The sequence below is a fragment of the Schistocerca americana genome, chromosome 2 (assembly GCF_021461395.2).
Source record: "Schistocerca americana isolate TAMUIC-IGC-003095 chromosome 2, iqSchAmer2.1, whole genome shotgun sequence".
NCBI classification, from domain to species: Eukaryota; Metazoa; Arthropoda; class Insecta; order Orthoptera; family Acrididae; genus Schistocerca; species Schistocerca americana.
The window spans coordinates 572,466,016-572,479,665 of record NC_060120.1 but is presented as its reverse complement, the minus strand read 5'-3'; the positions used below and the strand labels follow the sequence as shown (position 1 = coordinate 572,479,665).

The 13,650-nt window shown below is 36.4% G+C and overlaps 1 protein-coding gene across 1 annotated transcript in view; it reads right to left on the bottom strand.

Moving 5' to 3' along the window:
- The window catches only part of LOC124596056 (inositol-3-phosphate synthase 1-A), a 69,590-nt gene that overhangs the window by 7,477 nt on the left and 48,463 nt on the right, over nt 1-13,650 (bottom strand). Inside the window, exons 5-8 of the mRNA XM_047135031.1 lie at nt 13,308-13,562; nt 9,861-10,103; nt 9,130-9,238; nt 6,331-6,563 (exon numbers count right to left, since the gene is read on the bottom strand). Coding sequence (XP_046990987.1) covers nt 6,331-6,563; nt 9,130-9,238; nt 9,861-10,103; nt 13,308-13,562 — 840 coding nt within the window. The remainder of the gene's footprint in view (nt 1-6,330; nt 6,564-9,129; nt 9,239-9,860; nt 10,104-13,307; nt 13,563-13,650) is intronic.

The following is a 13,650-nucleotide window of genomic DNA, read 5'->3' as shown; positions in this document are numbered from 1 at the left end:
ACTGGATATCTCCCACCATCAACTGAACCATCTCTAAGAAATTTCCCATGTTTTCTGATGAAATATCTTCACAATAATTGTGGAAAGCACAGTTTTGCTGGGCTAAAAATAGTTTAATTTCAGAAAGGCAATGTAAAATGTTTCTCTATTTCTTGGTCTTATCATTATTTGCCCATGTAATTTTAAAATATATTTACAGTACAACTGTGAAGATGGCGTAGGCTTCAAGAATAACTGAATCTACCAGACATCTAGTTATCATTCTATAGTTGTTAAGTTCCATGCAAAGTTTCATTAAAGGAAAAAAAAAATTCTAAAAATTATGAGCACACCCAATGATAATTGCCATGGCCCAAAAATAGGTATTGTTTATATTTTGCACATGTATGGGGCCTCAAACTGCAAACTGCCCCTTGTTTTTTGAACATCTTCAGATTTGATTAAAAATGGTCTGGTTGCCATTAATTTAGATACTCTGCTATTTCTTTGTTGTCACCCTTGCTAAGCAAAAATATTTTCCTTTCTTAATATTTCTTGTAACACTAGTTGTCACTTATGCTAAAACAGCCTTTTGGACACTGAATCCTTCTGCTATATTGACTGATTAGAAAAGTTTTGATCTGTTAGTTACTACATGGTGTAAGACAATGTCCTCATGAATCAGTACTCTATCTGCTCGAAGTAATTTTCAGACAAGAAGTTTAGAACACTACCACACAAAACCCTGTCTCTCTTGTCAGTTATTATTGCATGACTACCTCATTCTACACCTGGTAATTGATGTCTTTTTTACATACAAGCACCACAATGACAATTATCATAAAAACATTGAAATCAAAAACTATTTTGACATCTTGCATAATTCATGAAAGGTGATTGTTTACATGGACAACCTTTTCGTAAAAGATCTGTTGGAAACCATACTCTGTTAATATTCATGAAAATTTCTCTTTCATCAGAAAGCCTGGAAGTGTACCAGGCAGACCAGATCATCTCATTAAAAATTGGAAATGAAAGCTGCTGATGCACTACTGACTGTATTTTCATACAGTCTTTATGGAAATTTATTTCTCTATTATTTTCTATCAGACTTTTTGACCTGTCTATAAAATTAGAAGTTACAAGGTTCTACAAGAGTAGTACCTTTTAGAGGAATCAATTTAGTTGTACATGCTGGTGATTTCTTGTCATCCTGAAAGATTTCGTCATAATTCAAGCTTTGCTTGTTCACCCAAAGGGTCAATAATTCACACAAACTGTTCTTTTCCCACGTAAGAATTCAAACAATAGTTCAAAAAGTCAATATACAGTCCTGTTCTTAGCCTCCCAGATTTTGAAGAAGTTATGACATTTTGATACTTTTGAATATATTCATTTAATGTTTTTTAACTTAGGGGCCAAAGTTGCCAATTGCTTCTTGTAAACAAATACTTGATGTAGGACTTTTCCAGAGAGATGAGAGCATACTGAATGGTACACATATGTGTCACTTTATTCATGTTGTGCCTTTTGACAAAAATAATTTTGTTTTCTTTGTCCAATACAGTCCGGTTGTACATCAACTGATACTCAAGCTCTGGAAAGTGAAAACAATCAAAATTGAAGTATTTTGTGAGAGAGTTGTAAAAATAAGAGAGCAAAATGAATCTCTAAATACTTTGCAATAATTTACCTGTCTGATCAGTGTTTATAACAAAATCCTTGGTATCAACCTGAACGACTAGGTTCAAAAAGTGGCTGCATAAGTCAAGGTTTCTTCAATCCTCTTTTTTTAAAACAAACTTTGTCATTTTTCATTAACGACTTCCATGCTTATTTTTGACTTTATGAACTCAGGTGTCAGCAGGTTTAAGTTCAAAATCTGTAAATTATTGTGCTGGTGCTACGGCCTACTGCTGCAATCCCGAGTAGTCACTTGTTGATCATTGTCTTGGGCTTCAACAAAATAATCATATGTCCAGGAATTTATTATTGTATGCTTATCAAATTGACTGCCTCCTTTCTTTATTTCTCCTTCCCACTGGGATATGTTTCCATATGGGATGAGCCCTTGCAATATTAACAACTTTAATTCCGCAATCCAAAGAAAGATAGTCTACTTATCTTCTTTTTTCTTCTTATAGCTCACATTCAACTGATGAAATATGGTCTGCGACTTTTTCAAAATATTCCTCATCACAGTTTTCATTTTCATGAGCAAGTTTATCATCAGGCACAAGTATTTTTTCAGCCCGCATGTCCATCGTACTTCTTGGGCCAGAGATGCTGGAGTTGGTGGCCATGTGTGTATCCGGTGTGCTTGCTTGTGAGTATGAATGGTTTGTATCTCTTTTATTGATGAAGGCTGTGGTCGAAAGCTGTATGTAGTGTTTCTTAATTGTGCCAGTTTGCAACTTAAAGCACCTACTATACAGTAAGCAGCAATTTGTCTTTTCATACACTGTTGATTAACATGTTACTTATATATTCACCTCCCTATCTCCTTCCTTTCACAGTTGTTTTTAGTGCATTATTTTTTCCACTTTTTATGTACCCTTCACATTCTAATCTATCTCTGGTTCTCACTACGAGTTGCTTATCATATCTGAACTGAAGCTGGTACACCGCTTATTATTGTACTATCTTTGGCTCTCTTTTTTCTTTTTCTCCTTTCCCTGGCATAACACAGGGTGACAATTATAGAATTATATGAAAGAAAATGTAAATTAGTTACAAACTACAGTGTGCACACAATTTATTCAATATGTAAATGCCATTCCAGATATTCGAATTTAGGTTATGACAGGTTCAATATCCTGCCATCATTGGCGATGATGTGGCGCAGACGAATAGCGAAATTCTGCAGGGAGACCTGCTGAAGTGTCGGAACATCGAAGCTGTCAATGACCTCATGATTGGCTGTTTTCAGTTCAGCAATGGTTTTGGGGTTATTTCTGTACATGTTGTCTTTAATATACCCCACCAAAAGGAGTCAGATGTGTTCTGACCCAGAGAATATGGCAGCCAATCGAGGCCCATGCCAGTGGTCTTTGGGTACCCCAGAGCCAGAATGCAGTCACCAAAGTGCTCCTCAGGACATCGAACACTCTCCTGCTTCAATGTGGTCGAACTAAATCTTGCATCAACCACATCTTCTAGAATCAGGGGCATTTTGGACATTGGGGATGAAATAACCTTCCAAAACCTTCAAGTACCATTTGGTAGTCACTGTGCCATCACGGAATATCACACTGACTACTCTATGACTGGACATTGCACACCACACAGTCACCTGTTAACGGTGAAGAGACTTGTTGATTCGGATATGTGGGTTCTCTGTCCCCCCAAATGCGCCAATTTTACTTATTGATGAACTCATCCCAATGAAAGTGAGCTTCACTATTAAACCAAACCACATGCATGTGCATATTAATTCCCATCGTGCCCCACAGCCAACCGTGCAGTTTGAAAGTCCTAACACAAACCATTCATAAGTTATAACGATTTTATTTCATACAGATAGATAATTGTTACCCAGCAGGTCAGACGCTTTTAACCTGGGGTCTGAGCGACATGGCACCTCTCCCATCCCATTTACGCCTCTTCCACTCAACTCTCCTTTGCTCCCTAAACAAGCAACCTATAGTTTGGAAAGTTGGGAGTACTATTTTGTTATTCTTTCAGTAGTGAAGAGAATTGCACCTGTTGTAGATAAGTAATGGTCAGTACTTTAATAATTCCCTGACTAGCAGTTTTCTTTTTATACAAGTAGTTCTAGTTACTGTTAACAATTACATTAATTCCTCCCCAACCTGTGCCTTTGACTGAAGCACGTAAAAATTTCTGCATGTTCTTAAAGACTAATCTGAACAATAAGAACATGAATTTTTGTATTCAGAATAGTTCAACCAAATTTCAAAATTAGGTTAAAAATTGTTATCTGCAGACAATTTTATTAAAAGTTCCTATCTGCCTTTCAAACAGCTGGGAACAGACACTTGTGATATATATGATTATTAAGCAGCAAAATTCAAAGGTAATTTGATTTAGTTAGAAAGAGAGATGAAAAGTGCAAATGACTTATCTTTCTGAGCCTCATATGCTTTAGCATTTAGAAAGCAAGGTCACAAACAGTAAAATTAGATCCAGTATGAGACATTTTAATTGCTGGTCTACCTTCCCTACTTTTGATAAACAGCCTAAGTTTCTAAGTGGGCCAAGGGGTCAATGGATTAGTTTTAGCAGTGCTGAAATGGACGAATTGTACCATTCCATGTTCTAATGTGTGGAAAACAACTATATGGTCTGATAATTTCTATGCTCAGAGTACGGCTTCCTGATTCTATACAAATATCCTCAAATCAAACAGTTTAATTTTACTTAATTGGAGCATCCACACATATGGAGTTAGGCATGCAGCATGAAATGACAAAGAAAACTAAAGCATTCGCGAATCTACACTGATATTACCAATAGTTGGTTCATTATTGCACCAAAAATACACTGAACAATAGGGTACTACAGAACTTTCAAGATTTTCAAATTGTAGATAATATGTTACAATCACTACAGGTTATATTCCGAAAGAGGATGACAAGTAAGCAAACTGTCTTGCTTTCAAAATGCAAAGTTATCATTTTACATGAATATATTAGTATAACATACTTAACAGTAGCTTTCTTGAAGTGATCTTTATGGATTACGTTGACAACACATATAATTTCAGACGAAGATTGAGTTTTTATGCATTGGTGTCATGTTACAGGGTATTTCTGATGCAATTCTTTTCCCCACTGCTATGGATCTTACTGTAATTAACATAGTGATTGGACAAATGTGTCTAAAACATCACCTGTGCTAATATCTAAGATTAGCAGGATTCGCACAGAGTAAAATTTACTCGCATGAGAAGTTTCCACGCTTTTTATCATTATTGGAACAATTACTAAAATGATAAACTATCAGATATTCAATCAAATTATTTGAAATAGCCTTACAATACTTTCCTGAAAGGCATAAGAAATCATACACAACCTTTTTTTTTTCAAAAAAAAAAAAAAAAAAAAAAAAAAAAAAAAAAAAAACAACAAATAATTGCTGTAAATGTTCAGCATAACTCAAAACTTGCAAATTCATATGGATTTCTCACAAACTCTACTTTTGTGAGACAAGTGTACTTTTTTCTGGGGTACAGATACCCACTTGCAAGTCCTGTGCTCTTAACCTTTCTATAACATTCTCAAACTTCCTGTGATGTTCTCCCAACATTTTTGAAGGAATATTCTGACCAGTGACTGCCACTTCAGTTCTCAATCCCTTTTTGATACCCATATCTTTGAACACAAACCCCGCACTTCCAAGCCAAAACCTTCTTCAAGGATGATGGATAAAAGGTTACCACACCACACAGCTCCAATGGGGCTCCAGGGGTTGGTTGCTGATTTATACCATGCACAAGATCAAACCACACTTACGTTTATATAATATATAGTGATTTGTTGGTTATGAATGTTAAAGGAACTGTTACTGCCGCATTCTCAATATTCTTTATATCACAATAGAGCAAGACATCGAAACATTGCACTCTGAATGTTTAGTGGTTTATAATTCCTAAATTCACTGTTTTGGTCAATACTGGAACCATTACATCACTGTTACTTTACGTCATGTTAATGACAGCTCCTGATGGTGCACATATCTACTAAACATTAACGTCCCTAAATTTCCCTTGTTCCAACCAAAAAGCACATTCAGCACATGTGACTGAATACCCATATAACCTCACACACTTCTACTCTCATAGACAGATATCCTATGGCTCTTAAGTGCCCAGTGACTAAACCACGTATTGCACTGTGAAACTGTGCATGATAATGCTCAGGTGTAAACTAGTATATAAAGCATGCTAGAACAGAAGACATTACTAGCTATAAGTCTTCCAACCTGCAAATAGTACACATTGTCTAATACATTCCATAACATAGTTTTTATCACTAATATGATTCATGGAACAAGTATTTATCAATGGTGTCAAAGATTTGCGCAGTGTCTTAAACATCCATGGGTGACATTACCAATAATTGTTGCGGCTACATCCTGTATATTCAATTCGTAAGATTTGACAGTTGTTCATCGAAAATAAGAATGTGCATATCTGTACATAGTACATGCTAATGAACATTAAATAAATGTAAAATACTTATTTTATAGATTAGTTATGATGTCAACCAATAGTGTCTAAAAGAAATGTAATGGACGATGAATGTCTGAAAAGAATGAGAACTATGTGCAGGTTACACACACACACACACACACACACACACACACACACACACACACACACTCCCTTACCTTGCATAAGTAGCTCAGTACTGAGAGGACAGGGTGGAAATTTGAGTATTCAGAGTGAAGCTCATCGGGAGACCTGAATTCGATTCGGGTGCACAATTCAGTGAGAAGTACTAGATCCAGTATGATCGGACTTGCAAGTAAAGAATCCTCACATGTATTGTGAATTACTATAGTATTATGTCCTCCCATCATTATCTCTGAGATATATTCATCCATCGCTCTTTTACTGTCACCTGGAACAAGTCAATGGATCTAATGGTCATCATTACCATAAAGCACCTGCACAGTTTTTATACTTACACAACAGACAACTGTAAACTCACTTTTTGAAAATAATAATTGGTCATAACTTTTGATAACACAAAATATCAGTTTTTCATGACAATATTTTTGTTCAGTTAGGAAATACAATACATGAGGTCTTGTTTGGCATTTATAGTTTTAAAGATAGAATAACATGATAATTGTCACTACAACAATTTTAGTAAATTACTACATTGAAGTGCGTGTGCGCACTGCTTCCTTGTCCGATAAGTTGAACAGAAAAGTGATGCATTCTAACCACTTTATTCAATTCCACAAACTTTATAATAACCACGTAGAATAGCAAAGGAAAAAAAGAGGTGAGGTAAGGGCATATACACAGAAACAAAAATTGTATTTCTTGCAATGTTGAGTGACTGCAAGAACAAACTTGAGTCAGTTTCCTTCTTCGTTTTATTCTTCCTCAGCATTTGTCCTATAATGTAGTGAGGTCTACCCCTTATAGCTCTCTGTCTCCATTTGGTGTGATTCTGTGCTGGGTCAGGATGGAGACTCACTATCTTGAGGTCTATATGATAGGGTATCCAGCCGATGCTGTGTCAGTCTCATGACAGGTTGTTTATAATCAACTTTCAACCAAAGCCCACACTTTGCTAATGATATGCTATAGGTATGAGTCCAAACCACAATAGACTGCTTTTCCTTGTCCTCTCAATAAGTGCCACCTCTTTACTGCCTGCAAATTTCATCAGTGGCCATATGATCTTGAAGTGTCAGACCAGATGCCCTTTGAAGTACTTTGGTTTGCACCATACAAGGCAACTGGATGGCTTACAGAGTGGTATATTTTGGACTTTAGGTGGTCCACGATCATACACCTGTAACTGCCTGCCAGTGATATTTGAGCCAAGGTTTTTGAAGCGATGTGTTTCTGGCAGATCTGTACTGTCATCATGCTGGCATTCATATTATTTGCACCTGTTGACAAAATATTCAGTCTTCTTTGCCTTCAGACTTAGTCCAGATGGTCCAAGGTGGTTCTTCAACGCTTTGACTTTTCACTGAAGATTGTTCTCGTCTTTATTAGCCAGAAGAACTTTACAATATAGCAACATCCAAGGTGCAAATTTCTGAACGTCTCTGGTGAAAGTGTGCATATTTATGATGCAGAGAAGGGGAGAAAGAACAGATTCCTTTATTTACACTTGCAGTTAAAATACTCAACAGAATTAACTGATAATGCTCTTACACAAGTCACACTGATCAAACATTTTACAATAAATTTAAAACTTCATAAAAGAATTGGGAAAGCATGAAATTTATGGCTAATAATACTGCAAACAAACAATGGAAACTTTAGGTAGGAATATCAACAACGTGGGAAAAGATAGATTGACACAATAAGTTGCAGACAGGCACAATTAAAAGACACTTGCTCAAAGATTTTGGCCACATCCTTCATCAGAAAAATAGAAACACACACATCATTCATATGCACAAACAAGCACACTTCACACACACTTGACTGCCAACACCGGCAGCTCAGGCCGGAAGCCGGACCTAGATACTCAGGTTGGCAGTTGTGTGCATGAGGTGTGCTTGCGTGTGTGTATGAATGGTGTGTATTTCTCTTTAGATGATGAAGGCCATGGCCAAAAACTCTGTGTAAGTGTCTTAATTGCGCCTATCTGCAACTTAACAAGCCATGTTTATGGTAAATAGCAATTATTTCCTACATCGTTAATAGCGCAAACAAACTTATTTTAAGCAGAATATTTACATCACACATACATGTTTTGTTTTCTGGAACTACACTGCATCACATCTGAACGTTACATACAAGATGTGCACATGTTGCTTAAAATGCACACTAACGGTTGGATGAAAAGCGTGGGGGGAGTCGCACGAACCATGGCAACGCGCCTTAGACCGCACAGCTACCCCACACAGCCATTGGATGAAACAAGTAAATATGGTGTCAAGTAGTCATTCCTCCCTTTAATGACAACATCTTTCAAATGAGCTGCTGAAGGAAAACGCAGCTCCCTCTGTGTTACACAGAAAATCTTAGCTATGCCAAAGCTCACAACTAGAAAACTATGTACTTAGAAGTTACAAATGCTCCAACATTCTGAATAATATAGAAATCCCACTGTTCAAAATAATTACTGTATATGTATTGACTGAAGAGGAGTATGGATGCTATGTTCCCATTCAAAGGCAACAGTGCAGACAACAGCTACATCATCACCAAGGTACAGAGATGAGCTGACTAGACATGTTACAAACTCAAGAAGACTGTCAGAATCCTCACAGTTGAATACGCACATGATTTTCTACGTTCACAGTAATGACTCAGAAAATGCCACCTGTTGTAAACCACCCCCTGCTCTCCAAGTTCACGGCCCTCAAAATCACATGAACAAGCGCGCGCACGTGCACACCCCCCCCCCCCCCCCCCCTCCACACACACACACACACACACACACACACACACACACACACACACACACACACTCTACATGTAATACTCACCTACATAAGGCACATATTTTATTACAACACAGTGATCCGGTTTTTCTTCTGGTTTGTATAATATTCTGTTTGACTCCACCATGTCATCTACAACACTGCTTTTAGAAATCTGAAATATGAAATGAAGATCATATAGAGTAAGAAATTGTTAGAAACTAAAGATGTCTAAACTTTTTCTATGAACTCAAACTCTTACACAATTTAAACTACAATGCACATACAGAATGGAAAATCCAGGATGGACTGTAACAATAATATAAAAAATATAATTGCTATTCATCATATAGCGGAGATGCTGAGTCACAAAAAGAGCTTTTAACACCCAAGGGTCACACACACACACACACACACACACACACACACACACACACACACACACAAACGCAACTCACACACATGACAACACTTCAGAAATACTCTTTCTACACTGGTTTTTAATATCCCATTTACATATGAATGTTCCCTCATTGTAATACATGTGAAACATTTTAACTTTTAAACACAACAACAATATGTTATATTACATATGCATGTAAATCAACTGCATTGACTGAAGAAATATCACATATAATATGTCTATATTAAATTATAATACAAACTATCATTCCAGAAAAATTGGTATTCCTCATTTTATAGTCTCTACTGTAAACACTACCAATATGATTTGTAGACTGTGCAACTAATATGCACAAAGATAGCTAAACAAATATTTGGTAGGTTGGAATGCATACCTCCTTGGACCGAAACTGTTGGGGTGCCGACAGATTACAACCATCATTATTTCCAAGATGATTGTAACTCACTATAGAAACAGGCTTAATCCCAGCAGTCACCAAAAAATCCACTAACACTGATTTCAGTTTTGTCTGGCCAGATTTGAAGTCATCTCCACCAATCAACACATTGTGTTGCTCAGCTAGCTGAATGCAGCCAGGAACAAATGTGTTTTGTGGAGATCCATTTAAGTATGGACTCTGCCAAGCAAAATCATTCCCATTAAAATTATTTATGAATTACACTATTTAAAGCTACACCTAAAAGTATGCTAACACAACATACAACACAAACTCAACCTGAGGGAGTGGTTGAATTAGTATCTTTGATAATTATACTTTTAAGTGCCATACTTTCCATATTTGTCATTTCACTTGAGTCTCATGTAAATAAATAGTGGACGTCAATTGAACAAGTAGTTTGAAAGCCGAAGTGCCTTACCAGGTGTGGTCCCACTGAGAATGATATGCCCTGGCTTCCCCACGGTTGTGTCAATTAACTGACCCAAGCAGTTATGGGGAGGACCTATGGTTCTAACAGGCTTCCAAAGCACTGTGCAACTTTGCATTTTCACACATATAAATTGTAGCCACAAGGGAATGCAGCAATCAGTGGTTAAAAAAAAATTCCTTAGAGCAAGCATGAACTGAACATCAAATCTTTGGATTAACAGTCATACAAATTCACACAGGCACTGAGCTAATCATTTTAATGAATTATATTGACTATGTAACTGTTGCTAAATTTCATCGTAATGTACACAGAGAGCAAGCTGTTTAAGTTTTAACATCTCTAGTAACAAACATATTAGCTATTCATCACAAATTTTGGATAGACAATATCTAAAACTATTACAAATATTGTACAATTGACAGAAGCACCAATTGCAAGAATGAGAGAAGAGCTAAAAATAAATGACATCAAAGAATCAGACGTAACAAAGAAACTTAAGAATAAAGTATTAAATTTCAAAGGAAAAGACAACAAGGATTGAGGAGACAGGGTACTGGAAGAATAGGCGACAATGAAGAAGAAGAAGAAGAAGAACAGAAGTAATTAAACGGTCTAAGTTGGTTAATATTAAGCTCAGAAATTACAAAAATCAATAAACCTGTAGCTCTTGCTGTGACAATCCCAAGCATAGAGGACAACCTTACAGAAAAGCCACAAAAGAACTTAAAATATAAAGGAATCTTAGTGGCACCACAGGGAATAACAGACCAAGTTTTAACTAGATGAGCAAGCATTCAAGGCAATTGAGTAAAAATGTTTCCAGAAGAACGAAGCTAACTAAAGAGAAGCCTGAAGGGATAATTTTGAGGAAACCCAAATGATTATTCCAAAAATTACACATACTGTGCCAGATTACAATGTCTTCTTTTTTGTAATGCCTTGCATTTTTTTCTCACCCAGTATCTCAAAACTTTGATGGTTTAGAACCATTTCTAAGAAATTATAATGGAGACATAATTTTCAAAAGATATACCAAATTTGAACAACAATATGGAAACGATGCAAGAAAAGCATGCTTGAACATAAACGCAGGTGCCAGCCAAGCTTGCAGGTTATGCTATTGCATTTGACCATCAATAGCACCTGTGCAATGTCTTCAATACATTGAAAGTTTCAGTCGTGGTCACAATAGTGTTCTATGTAGTCGTGACTGCATTATGTCAGAGCTCAGTACAGTCGAAAGTGGGCAAATTATTGGTGCTTGTATGGTGAGCTCTTTTTCCGCAGTTGGAGTGTTAGGTGTTCCAAGAAGCACTGAACCAAAGATCTATACAACATACAGGAAAGTGGGATATTATCATCTGTTAAGTCATAACGCAGACAAATGTGTGTGTTGAGTGATGGTGACAGACAATCATTGAAGAGGATTGTGATGAAAAATAAGGAGACTAAGGAGACGACAGCTACAAAATTCACTGGAAAACTGAATATCGCACTCACGAATTCTGTAAGCACCAAAAAAACATGAAGGGAGCTCCATACGCAGGAAATTGCAGGATGAGCTGGAACTGCAAAAAAACCTTGTCATCAGTTATACAAATGCCAATAATAGGAAAGCATTCTTTCTTGGCCACCACAGTCACAAGGTCAGAATATTACTGACTCTTTGTGGTCTACTTTGGAGAGAAGGGTATGTGACTACTATCCACCTTCATCATCATTATATGAACTTGTCACAATTTTGCAGGAAGACAAAGACTCCCTTGAAAACCATACAGGACGTGGATTTACCACTCTGAGATGACTGGAAGGTGTCTTGAATGCCAACGGGATTCCTACTCTGTATTAGGCATAGTAATGTGTTGTGTTCTTGGTGTTTCTATATTTTGCCCACCTGGAGTAACTCATGTATTAAAATAGATAGTACTGCAGTTACTAAGTGATAAATACAAAAAAATGCTAACTAAAAAATAGATGCATATTTTAAATATACTTCTTTCAGCAGAACTATGAGTGCTGAAGTAGCAGGCACAGGTAAATTACAAGCTGTAAATATTTTAGCAATAAAAGATGTTCCTTAAACTGAATTCCTAGCATTATACATTTTATTCACTCAACCACTGAAGTGACCCCTTCTGTGATTAATCTAGTGGTTAACATCAGCGCCTATCATGGGGAGGTTCCAGGTTTGAGTCCTGTGGCCGTCTCACATTTTTCTTTAGTGGAAAGATATAGAAAGGGTTCAATCTGATTCTTAAAGACCAACTGAGAAACTGTATAAATTACAAAGCAGTGGAACTGATGCACAAGACACAAAAGTGCCATCAAATGAAAAAGACTGCATCAGGCTGTGAACTACATGCCATATTTTCAGTACCAAACTTTAATAAATTAATAAACAACTTACACAAGTTCGAAATGTACTTCTAAGTAGTTTACTATTTTATTATCCCACACAGTGATTTATAATTGAAAACAAATCAAACAGACTTAACGACATGCATTTCCAATTTAACTTGCAACATATCTATCCTAAAACAATGAACATATGCTTCCATTTTATCAGCATTTTTCAAAGATTAAACCTTTATTTCCGATACTGTACGTAACGCCATGTGTGTTTATCATAGATATGACTTGTAGAAGTTCTCAATTACTCTCTCTCTCTCTCTCTCTCTCTCTCTCTCTCTCTCTCTCTCTCTCTCTCTCTCTCTCTCTCAGTACTAATTTTAAAAAATGTTGGAGCAGGAGGAAATACTCCAGTCATCTTCAATTTCTTTATGTTTAACTATTTAACTATACTGATGATTAATATTAGTCCTGTTTCTCCTACAGCTTGGATATAAATAACATTGATTTCTACAACCAAGACATTAATTGCACAACCTTACTTAAATAGTTTATTGCCATTACCTGCCTTTGTTTTTAAGGTAATATGTATTACTACTTACACCCTCCAATATAGAAGCAACAGCGTACAGTGTTGATGGAGATATTTCACTGGCATTACTTTGTATGGCTGAAATCAAATTTTCACTTGTGTCATTAATACCCGGCAGAACATCACAGAATCTTTCAGTGTTTGCTGTCCACAGAACTATAACTTTATCCAGTTTCTTCATCTTCTTAAATTCACGAATATCTTTTCGTATCTGTTCAACCTGATCCCACTTAGTCCCAGTGAGTACGTTATCTGCACGTCCAGCCTGAAAATCAGCACAATGACTGAAAAAATTGTCTCTTCAATAAATGCTACACAAAGAAATAAATCCATCCATCCACAAACTCTTAGTT